This window comes from Hyla sarda, chromosome 2 (genome assembly GCF_029499605.1).
Source record: "Hyla sarda isolate aHylSar1 chromosome 2, aHylSar1.hap1, whole genome shotgun sequence".
Lineage (NCBI taxonomy): Eukaryota > Metazoa > Chordata > Amphibia > Anura > Hylidae > Hyla > Hyla sarda.
This window is the reverse complement of record NC_079190.1, coordinates 39,640,363-39,658,386: the sequence shown is the minus strand read 5'-3', so window position 1 is coordinate 39,658,386 and position 18,024 is coordinate 39,640,363. Positions and strand designations below refer to the sequence as shown.

At 44.5% G+C, this 18,024-nt stretch overlaps 1 protein-coding gene across 1 annotated transcript in view; it reads right to left on the bottom strand.

The window, feature by feature from the left end:
* DYNC2H1 (dynein cytoplasmic 2 heavy chain 1) overlaps window positions 1–18,024 on the bottom strand; it is a gene marked incomplete in the record, with an annotated part of 465,550 nt that overhangs the window by 9,360 nt on the left and 438,166 nt on the right. Inside the window, 2 exon segments of the mRNA XM_056561585.1 lie at window positions 6,029–6,110; window positions 8,109–8,218. Coding sequence (XP_056417560.1) covers window positions 6,029–6,110; window positions 8,109–8,218 — 192 coding nt within the window.

Sequence of the window (18,024 nt, the reverse complement as noted above, 5' to 3'; positions counted from 1 at the left end):
ACGGGAGCGTTGGAGGTAAGTAAGGGTTTATTTTTTTTTAAATATAACTTAGAATGGTAAAAAAAAAACACCTCCTTCCTGCCAAATAAACCTTTTAATAAACTTTCTACTATCATTAATATTTAAAGAAAATCTGTCACCTACATAAATGCTAGCACGGGTGAGTAGCACTGGTAACTATGGATGGTAAAGTTACCTGTTATTAGCTTGTCCTTGGCCCCAATACTAAAAAAATACTTTTATTTGTCTATCTGAAGCAGAGTTTCCCAACTAGGGTTCCTCAAGCTGTTGCAAAACTACCACTCCCAGCATGCCCGGACAGCCTTCGGAGGGAGTTGTAGTTTTGCAACCGCTGGAGGCACCCTGGAGGCACCCTAGTTGGGAGGGAAACACTGACCTGAAGAGTCAAAGAGGCATGTCAGTGCCCCGCTTTGTAGCACCCCCTCTGCAGGAATTCCATTGAAGTGCATTGGCTATAAATTCATGCAAAATTCCGTGCAGAAATTCTGCTGTAAACATAGCCTTACTGTCTCACCGCGCATGCGTCGTCAGTGCTCTGAGAGTCCTGGCTGACAAGAGGAGGGCAGTGGACGCAGTCTATGCCTTTGTCCCTTCAGACAGCAAATAAAAGTATTTTTTTTAGTCTATGTTCACATGGTGGAATTTCCAAACGGATTTCTGCAGGTATATTCCGTTGCAGCAGAGTCCCATTGATTTCAAGTGGGCTCTGCTGCACTGTGCACACAGCAGAATTTCCACAGCAGATGTTTCTGCCGTGGAAATCCCGATTCCCTAATCCGCAGAAAGAATAGACCTGTCTATTCTTTCTGCGGATTCTGCCCAGAAATGCATTGGCGTCTATGAGAAGGCGCATTTCAGAGCGGTCCTATCTCCCCCAGAACATTCAAATGTACAGAGATCGTCTCATGTTTTCAGGGCGGACATTCCCCCATTTAAGGCCGTGTGAACATGGTCTTTTTATTGCCACTAGAGATGAGCGAACTTACAGTAAATTCGATTTGTCACGAACTTCTCAGCTCGGCAGTTGATGACTTTTCCTGCACAAATTAGTTCAGCTTTCTGGTGCTCCGATGGGCTGGAAAAGGTGGATACAGTCCTAGGAGTCTCTTTCCTAGGACTGTATCCACCTTTTCCAGCCCACCGGAGCACCTGAAAGCTGAACTAATTTATGCAGGAAAAGTCATCAACTGCCGAGCTGAGAAGTTCGTGACAAATCGAATTTACTGTAAGTTCGCTCATCTCTAATTGCCACCTAACCGTACTAGCAGTGATATAGCGGATTTCTAGGCGACAGATCCCTTTAACATCTGTTTATTAATTTCCACAATTATTAACCGCCCTCATGACTCTCACCGTATAATGAGACAAATACGAAGCGCGGGACGAGACGAGAGGTAAGACATTAAACAGGCGACGGCGGGTAAGCGGAATCTTCCATTTGCGACTGTTTCCAGCCATGATAACGAAGGATGAATGGATTTCATTAGTTACAATGTGGTGTTAATAGATTGTCACATGGGCCCTGGCGTCCAGTTAATAGAACTGCTTAGGAATAATGGCAGGGTTAAAGACACCTCAATGAGAAGCTATTATCATCCATCAACTTCCTTTAATTATGCTCTAATTGTTCTGCTTATAATTCAGCTATTCACAGTTAAGGCGAGCAATAATGGAACAATGTGGTTAAACACAATTCAGAGCGGCGGAACAATGCTAAATCCAAGCACGAATGAGGCCAAAATAAATAATATCACTTACCAGAGAATATTACACCCAGTGTAGAACAATAGAGGTGCATGAGTAATCTACAGGCGGGTCATGGGCACAACAGCCTCCGTGTCTTAAGTGTTTTCATGGCTCTGGTGGTTAGGAATTATTATCTACTCTTTCGAGTGACATTGACGTCATAGGAGAGGTGACGTCTGTGTAATGGGTGTCCCGTCCTGAAGTAATGTCCCTATAGAACACCAACAGGATGCAATCTGCACAAAGAATATCCCTGGAATACCTCGCAGATGAAGCGGATATTTGTTGTGTTCTTCTAGATAAGTTCCTGTCTTGACCTTCACTAGAGACCTATATTATTACTGAACTCATGTCCTTTGTTAAGATGTAATAAAGCAGAAATATTCACCTAAAAAACACCTGCATATGTTCCTCCATTCATCTGTAGACAGCACCCAAAATCCCCCACACACCTCAATACTAGAGATGAGCGAACTTCCAGTAAATTTGATTCGTCAAGAACTTCTCGGCTGATGACCTATCTTGCATAAATTAGTTCAGCTTTCAGGTGCTCCCGTGGGCTGGAGAAGGTGGATACAGTCCTAGGAGACTCTTTTCTAGGACTGTATCCACCTTTTCCAGCCCACGGGAGCACCTGAAAGCTGAACTAATTTATGCAGGATAAGTCAGCAACTGCCGAGCCGAGAAGTTTGTGACAAATCGAATTTACTGTAAGTTCGCTCATCTCTACTCAATACATTCACCTCCAGGACTTCTTGAGTACCCCTCCCTTAATATCATATTCTATCCCCACTCTCCTTCCCACCAGCCCTTTACACACTCAGGCCAAGTTTCTACTTGTTTTTTCTGGGGGGGCTGGGAACACCAAGAAAAACGCCAATTCTGCCGCATGGTGTGTTTTCGGCCAAAAAACGCTGCGGCCAGATGTTAGCTGTAAATCAATGAGAAATCGCAAAATTCTAATTCCACTTGACGTTTTTCACTTTGGCATTTTTTTAATCCTTTTGGCGTTTTTTCACTCTTTTTTGGTGTTTTTCAGCTCCTTGGCGGTTTTCCAAAATCGCAGCATGTTGAGCCACTGGCGATTCTTTTAATCAGAATCGTGGTATTTTTCTCCCATAGAAGTCTATGGGAGTGAAAAAAACGCCAAGAAAAACGATATGTGGGTTTTAACTTGGGCGTTTTTTTGGGGCGTTTTTTATTCTTTTTTGGACTTTAGCGATCCAAAAGTGATGGAGATACCTTTTTTAATAAAATTTCGTAGGGTACCATTAAAAATAAAAAAGATACAGTAGTAGAGGAAAAAATTGTATCTAACAAAATGTATCTTTTTTATTACAACATAAATTTTTCAACAGGGATCAATTTATGTGGGCGGGCAGGGCACTGAAAATGTAGCCGACAATAATAAAAAATGTAGTGTGTGTGTGTTTTTCACTTTTTTCTTTATTATTTTTACATTTTTTAGGTAGTACTACTACTCCCAGCATGGAACACACTGTTCTATGATGGGAGTAGTAGTACCTGTACTAATTGACAGGTCACCCGTTGCGATCCTCCTGTAAAATGTATAGATGTGGCCACTCTTCTATGGTCCCCTGCACTGCCATATATACACACATATTCATATTTCCCACAGAGAGTTGTGATTGGCCGGATGGTTCCAGCCAATCACAACTCTGCGGGAAATATGAATAGGTGTATATATACGTCAGTGCAGGGGACCATAGAAGAGCGGCCGGCCGTATCTATACATTATACAGGAGGATCACAGCGGGTGTCAGTAGACATTCGCTGTGATCTTTCCTTAACTGCAGGTACTACTACTCCCAACATGGAGCACACTCTGCCTCATGCTGGGAGATGTAGTACCTGCATTAATAGACAGATTGAAGTAGGTGTCAGAAATTACACTCGCTGCGATCTGTCTATTAATGCAGGTACTACAGCTCCCAGCATGAGGCAGAGTGTGCTCCATGTTGGGAGTAGCAGTACCTGCAGGTAAGAACAAATCACAGCGGGTATCCCTACTGACATCCTCTGTGATCGTCCTATCTATTGCAGAGATGGAGCGGCTTTCTCCTGCGCTCGCATCTCTGCACTATATAGTAACCCCCCAACATGCGATGGCCCCGACATATGTTTTATAAGTCGGGGCCATCGCATTAACTGTTATCCGGCAGCGCACGCCGTCCCGGAGCAACAACGTAATAACATCACCAGAAAGCGAGGCCTGGACACCGGTGAAGATGCGGAAGACGGCGGAGGACCCAGAAAAAGACGCCGGAGCAGCGGGACAGCATCGGGAGCCCCTGGGAGACCATCGGGAGCAGTGAGGACGCGGTCCGGAGAGGCGGGGACAGGTGAGTATTTAATGCACTTTTACATTGCACGAATCCCTCAACATACGATGGATTCGACAAACGATGGGTCGTTTGGAACGAATTACCATCGTATGTTGAGGGACCACTGTACTCGGCCACAGACTCATTCATATTTCCCTCAGAGCTGTGATTGGCGGCAACCATCCGGCCAATCCCCACTCTGGGCGGAAAATATGAATGAGTGATGCTCTATTCACATCACTGGCCGGAGTATAGTGCAGAGAGGGGAACGCTGTATAGAGCCGCATCTCTGCTATATTATGGACGATCGCATCGGGTGTCAGACTGACACCCGGGGTGATATGTCTATTACTACAGTACTACTACTCCATGCTGGGAGTAGTACTACCTAAAAAATTTAAAAAATAGATGTACACACACACTTTATTAACAATTAATTAAATTTTTTAAATAAAATATATACATTTCGTTAAATAAAAATTTTTCCATCAGTACTGCATCTTTTTTTTTTTTTTTGGTACCCAACAAAACGCAGGAAATTGCACTGGCTGCAAGAGCTGCAAGAGCTTACAGATGTAACAGACTTGATCCGTGACTCCCTACATCTGGCTTAAGGTTTGCTATGCTATTAATGTAGCAGGCCTGACAAGAGTCCGTGCTCCTATATTTACTTTCTGTGCCCTATGCTATAGACATAGGCAAGCATGAACCAGGTGACTTATTAAATTAACTGAGAAAGCGACAATGCAGATAGTATTGCTGATTACTGTACTTTTCATTGACAGGAGTCCCTGCTTCTGTAAGTACTTTGCAGACCGCTCTATGGCAATAGCATATGGTGTCACAGAAAGCACAGTAGTAAGTGATGTAATCATGTACATGTCTACACAAAGACGCAGATTACACCGACAAGGTGCCAATCGGATGTGAGGCATGCGTCATGCTATGGCCTTTCAATGTTACATGTTTAACAGGTGAGGACTTCCAAGGGGCGGTCAGGGGCATGGGCGCTGGCCAAGATTGGACACGTCCGGTGAGTAAAAGATGTTCCACTCTAATGCAACGCGTTTCACTGCACTTAGGCGGCTTCATCAGACAGGACAAACAGGATAGTATTAACCCTATCAGGTCAAGATACATCATTTAAAAAGTTAACTCATTCAGGGCGGGTAACATCATTGCATAAGCATTAAAAAATAAATAAAATTTGCAAGAGATTATTGTCAGTATAAAAAATACAAACAGGACAAATATGATATTTCAACAACACCACAAACAGTAAATTCTATTCAATATAAATAAATGAATATAGAAATATTTTATTATGAACTAATTTATTAATGTAATCTATCCCAAAAAAATAATAATAATAAATTAAAAAATAAAAATACTAATATGGAGCGCTCGTTGTTGTTTTAGCAATGTCATATGTTGATGTGAAAGATACCATGCTTGCTCCCTGCGGCCACCTGTAGAGAAGGCTTGGGAACGTACTGCATACATATTTATTATTGAGTATAATAGTAAGCACAGACCCACTGATCTAAAGAAGTGTGATCAAGAAATCTTCAGTACTGGAGATGCTGACACTTACTATTGTAAAACAATTCTGAACGGTGCCAGACAGCAGTGATTTCAGCTGATTCTGCGGGTTATTAATTTCATTGTCGCCTCATACAGAGGCTGCATACAGCAGCGTACGGTTTACAAATGATGCCAAGCAACACAGAAAACACAACACGCTGTTTAACTAACAGAAGAAACAAGGGAGAAGTAAATCATAGCAGAGCATTTTTTTTTACTCCATGTCGCTTTATTATGTATTGAACTGACTTGAATATCAATGAGGAGGATGTGCAGCCTGAAAGTAACGTTTTCATCACCTTGTAAGACATTTATTGCGTTTTTTTTATTACCTTGACTTGGAGCTTTGCATCATGAATCCTCCCTTTCCAAGATGCCACAAATCTCAGGTTATCCATGGAGCAGTTCATTGTTCTAGGGGGGATATAAAACATTACAAGGTAAACATAGTGATGACCGCGCTTATCTGCATTATGGGCTTTCTCCAAACAAGGAGACCATCAGCTTCCAGCAATCTCTAAACCGAAAACTGCAGGGAATGACAGAATGGCTTACAATGCATTCAGGAAGTCTTCAGACCCTTTCATTTTTTTAGATTTTGTTATGTTGAGGCTTTGTGTTAAAATCAAAACCATTTAAGTTTTTCCCCAATATTCTATACTCAATACCCTCTTTAAGATGTTTCTACACCTTGGTTGGAGTCACCTGTGGTAAATTAAGTAGATTAGACAGGATTTGGAAAGATGCAGTCCTGTCTATATAAGGTTTCACATCTGATAATGTATATAAGAGCAATAACCAAGCCATGAGGGGGAAAGAACTGCCTCTAGAGCTCAAAAGACAGGATTGTGTGGAGGAACGGATCAGGAGACGGGGACAACAACATTTCTGCTGCACTCGAGAGTACAGTGGCCTCCACAATTCTTTGATGGAAGACATTCAGAAAAACCATCTCTTTCAAGCGCTTGCCGCCCCACCAAACTAAGTGATCAGAGGAGAAGGGTCTTGGTAAAAGAAGTGACCAAGAACCCAATGGTCACTCTGGCTGAGCTTCAAAGATCCTGTGTGTGCGGATGGGAGAAACTTCCGGGAAGTCAACCATCACTGCAGCCTTCACCAATCTGGGCTTTATGGTAGAGTGACCAGAAAGAAACCTCTCCTCAAAAAAGCAGACAATAAAAGAAAAAAGCGTCAAGCGCCCCTAGTGTAGTATGTCTCAGAAACCAGGTGGCAAGGAAAAATTGCACTTACCAAGTTGTTATTCGCTGAGGAAACAACACTATATAGTGTATTACACACAAAGGTACCAGGTTCTGCAGCCTTGATCCCTTCATCAAAAATATTGGCTTGTCCGGCTAGGCACAATCTTAAAGTGAGAAAAGCAGAAAAATGGGATCTCCAATGGTGCTGGTCCCAACCCTGCAACCCAACCCAGCGCTGGTGCATAGACCAGTGCTGGACCAGCACCATTAGAGATCCCATTTTCTGTTTCTCTCACTTTAGGATCTCCTCAAAAAAGGACACTTGAAAGTCCATCTGAAGTTGCAAAAAAAATAAGCGCCTAAAAGGACTCAGACTGTAAGAAACAAGATTCTCTGGTCTGATGAATCCAAGATTCAACTTTTTGGCCTCAATACTAAGGGTTATGTCCAGAGTAAACTAGGCCCTGCTCATCACCTGCCCAATACCATCCCTGCAGTGAAGTTCAATACACTGCAGTGATGCCCGTTCCAAGTAAGCAGGGCAATGCTTCAGTACCTTGCATCACTGCTACTAATAGTACAGTGATGTAGGTACCAAAGCTGGTAAACACTGATGAGGTTTGCGGCACAAACACCATGGCCCATTTAAACAGCTGATCAGCGGGGGATGCCAAGAGCTGGATCCCCACCAATCTAAAATTGATGGCCTATCATGAGCATAGGCAATCAATTTTATAAGGCAGGATAACTCAATATGACCAAAATTGGCTTGGTCCTTAGTGGGTTAACAATATAACGCTGTGTCAGAGGCATTGACACAATGAACAGTGCTGCATAAAGTGCTAATCTTCCAATCCAACTTGGGATACCACTAGGCAAGTGTGAACAGAGCTAAAATGAAAAATCTTTATTCCTGCTGCTCATAAAATATTGGGTTAGATGAATGTTTCTCAAAAAGGTTGCCTCCAGCTGTTGCAAAACTACAACTGACAGGACACTTGGACAGCTAAATGCTGTCTGGGCTTGCTGGGAGTTGTAGTTTTACAACAGCTGGAGGCAACCTGTTTGGGAAACACTGGGTTAGATTTCTCAAACTACGAAAAAAGGAGAAGTGCAGGAATTGCCCTTAGTAACCAATCAGGTTGCTGCTTTTAATTTTACAAAGACACTGCTACCTGCTTAAAGAGCGGCCAGGTTTCAGAATGCTTACCTTGCAGTCTCTTGACGCAGAGCATTAAGGAAGGTGTCCGGATGGAAAAGCTCAGACAAATCAAGGGTATCTGATAACAGCGTCTGCTTCTCGGCTTTCTCCACCCAATTCTGTTTAGAAAAAAAAAGATTAAAGTGGAAGTAAAAATAAAACCTTTAAAGCAAAAACCTGTCACAATGGAAATGGTATAAAATCTGCAGGTATTATGCTAATGAGCAGGAGGAGCTAGCAGATTGATATAAAGTTTAGCTGTTTATTTTTATTTATTTATTTATTTTGGGGGGGTTGCAAAAGATTTGGTATAACTTGTAACTTAGAACTTTGCACAACACAATAATTTACTTTTCTGTATGCATGTTTCATACAGTATATGATTGCCAATTCTGATTTGAAGCAATGGCCTTAAAAATCATTCCATTAGAGGAAATCTTATCTTATAATGTAAGGGCACAGGATTGCTTGTTCACACTACGATTTGTGCCATCAATACGTTGGAAAACTGTCAAATAGATATGTGAATTATATATAAGGAGGAGGGTAGCACTCACCACACCTCCTCTTCTTCCATAATAATCTTTATTCAAGCATAGTCATCTTACAACGATGAAATGCAGGTAACGGCCTTATGCGAGCAGTGCATGCGGACGCTGGGATTCTCCTGGCTGGAGGGTGTGACAGCTGTTTCATAGGTAAGCACCCACTTTGTCAGGTGGTGTGACGAAGACGGCGCTGACCTACAAAACAGCTGTTGCACCCAGCATCCGCATGCACTGCTCGCATAAGGCCGTTACCTGCATTTCATCGTTGTAAGATGATTATGCTTGAATAAAGATTATTACGGAAGAAGAGGTGTGGTGAGTGCTAGTCTCCTTCTTATGTATAATTCACTAGATATAACATTGGGTGCAATACAGGATTGAGCACCCCCACCACTACACCTAGCCCTGCATATATCAATGGAATGCTGGACCTGTAAGGAAACATATATAGAGTCCAGAATCTATCGGTATCTGATTTTGGAGTATCAAATAGATTTGTTGTATCCATGCTTGCACAGGCCCCATTCATTTCAGTGGCCCAAGTGTAATCAGCTAGTGACTACATTCTGGTAATTCTTCGAGCGTATATACGTTTTGGCTTGGATTGAGAAGCGTAGTTTGCTGCACTTTTCAGTCCAAGAAAAAAACTCTGATATGTTGGGAAAATGATCGGAATGTAGTCACTAGCTGATTACGCTCGGGCCATTGAAATAAATGAGGCCTGTGCCTGTCTGAGCACGGATACGTCAGCATGTCATTTTGATATTTTCCCGAAAAATCTGCAGTGGTGTGAAACCTGCCAAGAAGATTTTACACATACTAAGGTGTGGATTTTCTTTGTCTTTCCAGCTGGAATATTTGGACGCACACTCAAAGGAGTTTTCCCAAGAACACAAGTTATCCCCTGTCCTCAGGATAGGGGATAATTATGAGATCTTAAAGGGAAGGGGGTTCAAGGGATTGAACTACAAAACTAGGAACAGAGTCTCCCTTGAGAATGGAGCTACGGTCACACATGTGCACCACCGCTTCATTCATTCATAGGAGCCTCCCACAAATAGGACTGAATGGAGCAGCAGTAGCATTCGCGACCATCATTATAGTCTCAGGAAAGTCTTGGATGCCAGTTGTCAGGAGAGACTCTGTTCCTTGTTCTGGAAATCACAGGAGGGATCAGCAGACAGCCCCCACGATCACATAGTAATCCCCTATCCTGAGGAAAGGGGAGAACTTGTATACACAGGAAATTTGAATTGGAGGCTCACAGACAATAAGGTGAGATCCCTGGTTTGAATATCATATTCAAATCATCCCACTACAATTCTGATTACACTGATTACACCGGCCCGGACTTGCAGCCATAATGCAGGGGCAGAAATGTGCCCGTACTATGGTTTTGTAAATCAGGCCTTAGAGGACCGAGAGGGTTCTGCCCCATGTAAAGAGACCAGTGCTATAAATAAAAGTGATCAGTGCAGAGCCCTGTTACAGAATTCACATTAGGACCCAGGAGCATCAAGTTACACCTCTACTGGGACTTGTATCTTCAAATTAATCTCAAGATATAGCAGCATCAAAGCAAAAAAATTCATAAAAAATAACTAATTGTAAATGCTAATAGAGAAGAGAGCCTGAAGCACAAGAGTCTTCTCCACAGAGGCCTCACATGTAAACCCAGAAGACTGATTGCTGTCAAAACAGCATAAAGCCATCTCCTCGCCAATCTGTCAAAACAGTGATCACGGCGCTCCAATCATTATCAGTCCAGGAGGGATGAGAACTATTTTGAGTCAAAGTGAGAATTTCACCTCATATTTTGTTAAAGTGTAACTGTCATTTGCAAAAAATGTTTTACGTAATGTATATAATAAGATTATATGTATATTTGTAATATACATTGGTTAAAAAAATGGGTATATTTTTGGCTGAAAAAAATGCTGTCCCTGCAGGTACTGCATGTGTGTCTGTGTGCTGAGACAAAATACAGGAAGTGAGGGTAGATCAAGCAGGGCTCTGTACAGGCTCCTGGCTTGTCAATCAGCCTGCTGTCTGAGCCAGGGGTGTATCATGGAGCCTCAGTGTACAGAGCCCTGCTTGTCCACAGACCACAGATCCTTTTGTCCTCGGTGTACGGAGCCCTGCTTGTCCTCGGTGTACGGAGCCCTGCTTGTCCTCGGTGTACGGATCCCTGCTTGTCCTCGGTGCACAGAACCCTGCCTGTCCTCGGTGCACAGAGCCCTGCCTGTCCTCGGTGTACAGAGCCCTGCCTGTCCTCGGTGTACAGAGCCCTGCCTGTCCTCGGTGTACAGAGCCCTGCTTGTCCTCAGTGTACAGAGCCCTGCTTGTCCTGAGTGTACAGAGCCCTGCTTGTCCTCAGTGTACAGAGCCCTGCTTGTCCTCAGTGTACAGAGCCCTGCTTGTCCTCAGTGTACAGAGCCCTGCCTGTCCTCAGTGCACAGAACCCTGCCTGTCCTCAGTGCACAGAACCCTGCCTGTCCTCAGTGCACAGAACCTTGCCTGTCCTCAGTGCACAGAACCCTGCCTGTCCTCAGTGCACAGAACCCTGCCTGTCCTCAGTGCACAGAACCCTGCCTGTCCTCAGTGCACAGAACCCTGCCTGTCCTCAGTGTACAGAACCCTGCTTGTCCACAGATCCTTTTGTCCTCAGTGTACAGAGCCCTGCTTGTCCACAGATTCCTGCTTGTCTTCACTGCACAGAGCACTTCTTGTCTACCCACACTTCCCGTATTTGGTCCCCACACAGAGAAACACAGGGACAAGCAAGGATTTTTAACCCAAAAATATACACATCTTTTAACCAATATATATTACATATATACATAAAATTTTATTATGTACATTATATAAAACTTTTCTGCAAAAATGAATTGGTATTGTTGTAGAGCTGCAGCTTTTAATAAGGGCTTGGTTATATGGCAGTGTGTCTGCTTCGTGCTCCACCAGATTCCAGCACAGGAAAGCTTAATCTGGAAGCTGTTGTCCAATTTTTCTTTGCTAAGGTTCAATCCAAACTATAGAGAGTGTACAAAAACTGCAAATATGGCCAAGTAAATGAGTCCTAAGAGCTAAGATATTCACTGCAAACTCACGTTTAAACTCGGAATGACCGGAACGTCCGGGTCCCAATTGACAAGAAACGTTTTAAGAAATTTTGCACACATGGTGGTTTAGCAACATTAACTTTATTATTTGTTGGGCTTTCGTTGGTCATTGGAGTAGTTTTTCGTGACAAATAGGGCTGTTTCTCATATATCAGCTGTTTTTATTATAATATTCTTTTTTTTATTAGGAGTAAATTGTGCAAAAATGAAGATACAAATCTAATGTTTTTCTCTTTGTCATTTTTTTCAAACTTTATTTGTATTATATTCTATATTGTTTTTATAAATACTATTTGCTTAAAACTTAAGACATATTTTTTTTTGCAACATGGTATTTGCCCTTGGGCTCATTCCCCTAAACCAGACTTGCCTCCCACCTCCTCATCGCTTCATGTGTATTTCTGCTCCAATGTTTTACACCAGTCTTCTGAATGAATTAACCTTGAGTGATTAAATGATGAACTTGCTATCCATTAATTAATTCATCCCCAGGTATTTTATTCTGAACATCAAACTAAATGTGACAGCGGAATCAGGCTCCCAGAAGAGCCTGAAGCAGCAGATATTAATGACGGCAATACTGTACCAAGGTGCGTAACCATTCATAGTGGTACCGACAAAACCCTGGGTTGTGTCTAGTATTGCAGCTGAGCTCTACTAAAGTGAAAAGGGTTCATTTCCAATACCAAAAACAGCCTATGCAAGAAGTGCAAGATAATGCACCTGGGGTGTTAAAACCCAAGGGCAAAATACAGAATATGAGATACAGCTCTAACTTCTGAAATTACCCCTAAATCGTTTTCCACAGATACTGAAGACTTAAAAGGTAGACATGCAATGTAATAGAGCAGCAGGAAATGCTAGCAGAATGCTTAGGTGTATAGGGAGAGGTATTAGCAGTATAGCAGGAAGTGCTCATGGGTTTATAGGAAGAGGTATTAGCAGTAGAGGGAAGTTCTCATGGGTGTATAGGGAGATGTATTAGTAGTATAGAGGGAAGTGTTCATGGCTGTATAGAAAGAGGTATTATAAGTAGAGAGGGTATTGCTCATGGGTATATTGGGAGAGGTATTAGCAGTAAAGGGAAGTGCTTATAGGTGTATTGGGAGAGGTATTATCAGTAGAAAGAGGGAAGTGTTGATAACGCTGTACAGAACATTTGTGAGACCTCAATTGGAGTATCGTGTGCAATATTGGAGACTGTATCTCCAAAAGGATATAGATATATTGGAGAGATTTCAAAGAAGAGATACTAAACTAGTACATGGATTGTAGAATAAAACTTATCAGGAAAGGTTAAAGGACTTTAACATGTATAGAAGAAAGACGAGACAGAGGGGATTTTACAGATACTTTTATATACACAGAGGGAAAAGGAGGAGAGGAGATTTATATAGAAGAAAAACTACCACAAGAGGACATACCGTATTTTCCGGCGTATAAGACGACTTTTTGACCCAGGAAAATGTTCTCAAAAGTCGGGGGTCCTCTTATAGGTCGGGTGCTGTAGTCGGCCGGGACGCCCGGGGTATGGATTATCCATACCCCGGGCGTCCCGGCCAAGATTAATTTCCCCAGTCACATTCAGGACATGCCTGTGTCCCGAAAGATCTTTTCGGGACAGAAGGATGTCCCGGTTACCTTTTTGCGGCCCCCCCATTAACTTAAAAAATGCAGGGGTCACGGGGAGGTAGCGCACGCAGGGACGTCGCTGACGTCCCGTGCGTGCACCCATAGAAACAGAGCAGAGCAACTAGGAGGAGAATGCGCGCATGGTAAGTTACCAGCGGCACGTCATCTTCGGTGCTCCGACCACTGCTCCTCCGGTTCCAGGACCTACTGCTATGGCCTATAGGCCATAGCAGTAGATCATGACCCCTGACTGGAGGAGCGGTGGTCGGAGCACTGAAGTGGGGCAATACACAGGCATTCAGCTTCAAGCCATACAATGTATATGGCTGAAGTCTGTATGTCTGTGGGGGCCACTGCCTACCTAATGTGAAGGAACTACAACCTAATGTGGAGGGAACTATACTGCCAACCTAATGTGGCAGAACTATACTGCCAACCTAATGTGGGGGAACTATACTGCCAGCCTAATGTGGTGGGAACAACAACCTAATGTGGTGGGAACTACAACCTAATGTGGGGGGGAACTACAACCTAATGTGGGGGGAAACTATACTGCCAACCTAATGTGGGGGGGAACTATACTGCCAACCTAATGTGGGGGGGAACTATACTGCCAACCTAATGTGGGGGGGGGAACTATACTCCCAACCTAGTGTGGAAGAACAATACAGCCAACCTAATGTGGGGAAACTATTCTAACAACCTAATGTGGAGGAACGATGCGGACAACCTAATGTGGGGGAACGATGCGGACAACCTAATGTGGGGGAACTATGCTGACAACCTTATGTGGGGGGAACTATGCAGACAACCTTATGTGGGGGGAACTATGCAGACAACCTAATGTAGGGGGAACTATGCTAATGACCGAGTGTAGGGGGACTATGCTGACAACCTAATGTGGGGGAACTATGTTGACAACCTGATGTGGGGGAACTATGCTGACAAACTTATGTGGGGGGAACTATGCTGACAACCTAATGTGGGGGAACTATGCTGACAACCTAATGTAGGGGGAACTATGCTGACAACCTAATGTAGGGGGAACTATGCTGACAACCTAATGTGGGAAGAACTATGCTGACAACCTAATGTGGGGGGGGGGAACTATGTTGCCAACCTAATGTGGGTGAACTATGCTGCCAACCTAATGTGGGGTAACTACAACCTAAGTGGGGCAACCATACTGCCAGCCTAATGTGTGGGGAAACAAACTGCCAACCTAATGTGGGGGGAACTATACTGCCAACCTAATGTGGGGGGGGGGACTATACTGCCAACCTAATGTGGGGGGAACTATACTGCCAACCTAATGTGGGGGGAACTATACTGCCAACCTAATGTGGGGGGGGGACTATACTGCCAACCTAATGTGGGGGGGAACTGTGCTGCCAACCTAATGTGGGGGGGAACTGTGCTGCCAACCTAATGTGGGGGGGAACTGTGCTGCCAACCTAATGTGGGAAAACTATACTGCAAACCTAATGTGGGGGAACTATACAGCCAACCTAATGTGGGGGAACTATGCTGACAACCTAATAAGCGGGGAACTATGCTGACAACTTAATGTGCGGGGAACTATGCTGACAACCTAATGTGGGGGGGGGGGGGAACTATGCTGACAATCTAATGTAGGGGGAACTATGCTGACAACCTAATGTAGGGGAAACTATGCTGACAACCTAATGTGGGGGGAACTACGCTGACAACCTAATGTGTGTGTGTGTGTGGGGGGGGACTATGCTGACAACCTAATGTGGGGGGAACTATGCTGACAACCTAATGTGGGGGGGGAACTATGCTGACAACGTAAAGTGGGGGGGGGGGGGACTATGCTGACAACCTAGTGTGGGGGGAACTATGCTGGCAACCTAATGTGGGGGAACTATGCTGCCAACCTAATGTGGGGTAACTACAACCTAAGTGGGGCAACTATACTGCCAACCTAATGTGTGGGGAACTATACTGCCAACCTAATATGGGGGGAACTATACTGCCAACCTAGTGTGGGGGGAACTATACTGCCAACCTAATGTAGGAGAACTATACTGCAAACCTAATGTGGGGGAACTATGCTGACAACCTAATGTGGGGGAACTATGCTGACAAACTAATGTGGGGGGAACTATGCTGACAAACTTATGTGGGGGGGAACTATGCTGACAACCTAATGTGGGGGAACTATGCTGACAAACTTATGTGGGGGGGAACTGTGCTGCCAACCTAATGTGGGAAAACTATACTGCAAACCTAATGTGGGGGAACTATACAGCCAACCTAATGTGGGGGAACTATGCTGACAACCTAATAAGCGGGGAACTATGCTGACAACCTAATGTGGGGTAACTACAACCTAAGTGGGGCAACTATACTGCCAACCTAATGTGTGGGGAACTATTTCCAACCGAATATGGGGGGAACTATACTGCCAACCTAGTGTGGGGGGAACTATACTGCCAACCTAATGTGGGAGAACTATGCTGACAACCTAATGTGGGGGAACTATGCTGACAACCTAATGTGGGGGAACTATGCTGACAACCTAATGTGGGGGGAACTATGCTGACAACCTAATGTGGGGGGAACTATGCTCACAAACGTATGTGGGGGGAACTATGCTGACAACCTAATGTGGGGGAACTATGCTGACAACCTAATGTAGGGGGAACTATGCTGACAACCTAATGTAGGGGGAACTATGCTGACAACCTAATGTAGGGGGAACTATGCTGACAACCTTATGTGGGAAGAACTATGCTGACAACCTAATGTGGGGGAGGGGGGGAACTATGCTGACAATCTAATGTAGGGGGAACTATGCTGACAACCTAATGTAGGGGAACTATGCTGACAACCTAATGTGGGGGGGAACTATGCTGACAACCTAATGTGTGTGTGTGGGGGGGGGGGGAACTATGCTGACAACCTAATGTAAGGGGAACTATGCTGACAACCTAATGTGGGGGGGAACTATGCTGACAACGTAAAGTGGGGGGAGGGGAAACGATGCTGACAACCTAGTGTGGGGGGAACTATGCTGGCAACCTAATGTGGGGGAACTATGCTGCCAACCTAATGTGGGGTAACTACAACCTAAGTGGGGCAACTATACTGCCAACCTAATGTGTGGGGAACTATACAGCCAACCTAATATGGGGGGGGAACTATACTGCCAACCTAGTGTGGGGGGAACTATACTGCCAACCTAATGTGGGAGAACTATACTGCAAACCTAATGTGGGGGAACTATGCTGACAACCTAATGTGGGGGAACTATGCTGACAACCTAATGTGGGGGAACTGTGCTGACAACCTAATGCGGGGGGAACTATGCTGACAAACTTATGTGGGGGAACTATGCTGACAACCTAATGTGGGGGAACTATGCTGAAAAACTTATGTGGGGGGAACTATGCTAACAACCTAATGTGGGGGAACTATGCTGACAACCTAATGTGGGGTAACTACAACCTAAGTGGGGCAACCATACTGCCAGCCTAATGTGTGGGGAACCATACTGCCAACCTAATGTGGGGGGAACTATACTGCCAACCTAATGTGGGGGGGAACTATACTGCCAACCTAATGTGGGGGGGAACTATACTGCCAACCTAATGTGGGGGGAACTGTGCTGCCAACCTCATGTGGGGGGGAACTGTGCTGCCAACCTAATGTGGGGGGAACTACACTGCCAACCTAATGTGGGAAAACTATACTGCAAACCTAATGTGGGGGAACTATACAGCCAACCTAATGTGGGGGAACTATGCTGACAACCTAATGTGGGGGGGGGGAACTATGCTGACAATCTAATGTAGGGGGAACTATGCTGACAACCTAATGTAGGGGAAACTATGCCGACAACCTAATGTGGGGGGAACTATGCTGACAACCTAATGTGTGTGTGTGTGTGTGGGGGGGAACTATGCTGACAACCTAATGTGGGGGAACTATGCTGCCAACCTAATGTGGGGTAACTACAACCTAAGTGGGGCAACCATACTGCCAGCCTAATGTGTGGGGAAACAAACTGCCAACCTAATGTGGGGGGAACTATACTGCCAACCTAATGTGGGGGGAACTATACTGCCAACCTAATGTGGGGGGAACTATACTGCCAACCTAATGTGGGGGGGGGGGACTATACTGCCAACCTAATGTGGGGGGGAACTATACTGCCAACCTAATGTGGGGGGGGGAACTGTGCTGCCAACCTAATGTGGGGGGGAACTGTGCTGCCAACCTAATGTGGGAAAACTATACTGCAAACCTAATGTGGGGGAACTATACAGCCAAACTAATGTGGGGGAACTATGCTGACAACCTAATAAGCGGGGAACTATGCTGACAACTTAATGTGCGGGGAACTATGCTGACAACCTAATGTGGGGGGGGGGAACTATGCTGACAATCTAATGTAGGGGGAACTATGCTGACAACCTAATGTAGGGGAAACTATGCTGACAACCTAATGTGGGGGGAACTATGCTGACAACCTAATGTGTGTGTGTGTGTGGGGGGGGGGGGACTATGCTGACAACCTAATGTGGGGGGAACTATGCTGACAACCTAATGTGGGGGGGAACTATGCTGACAACGTAAAGTGGGGGGGGGGGAAACTAT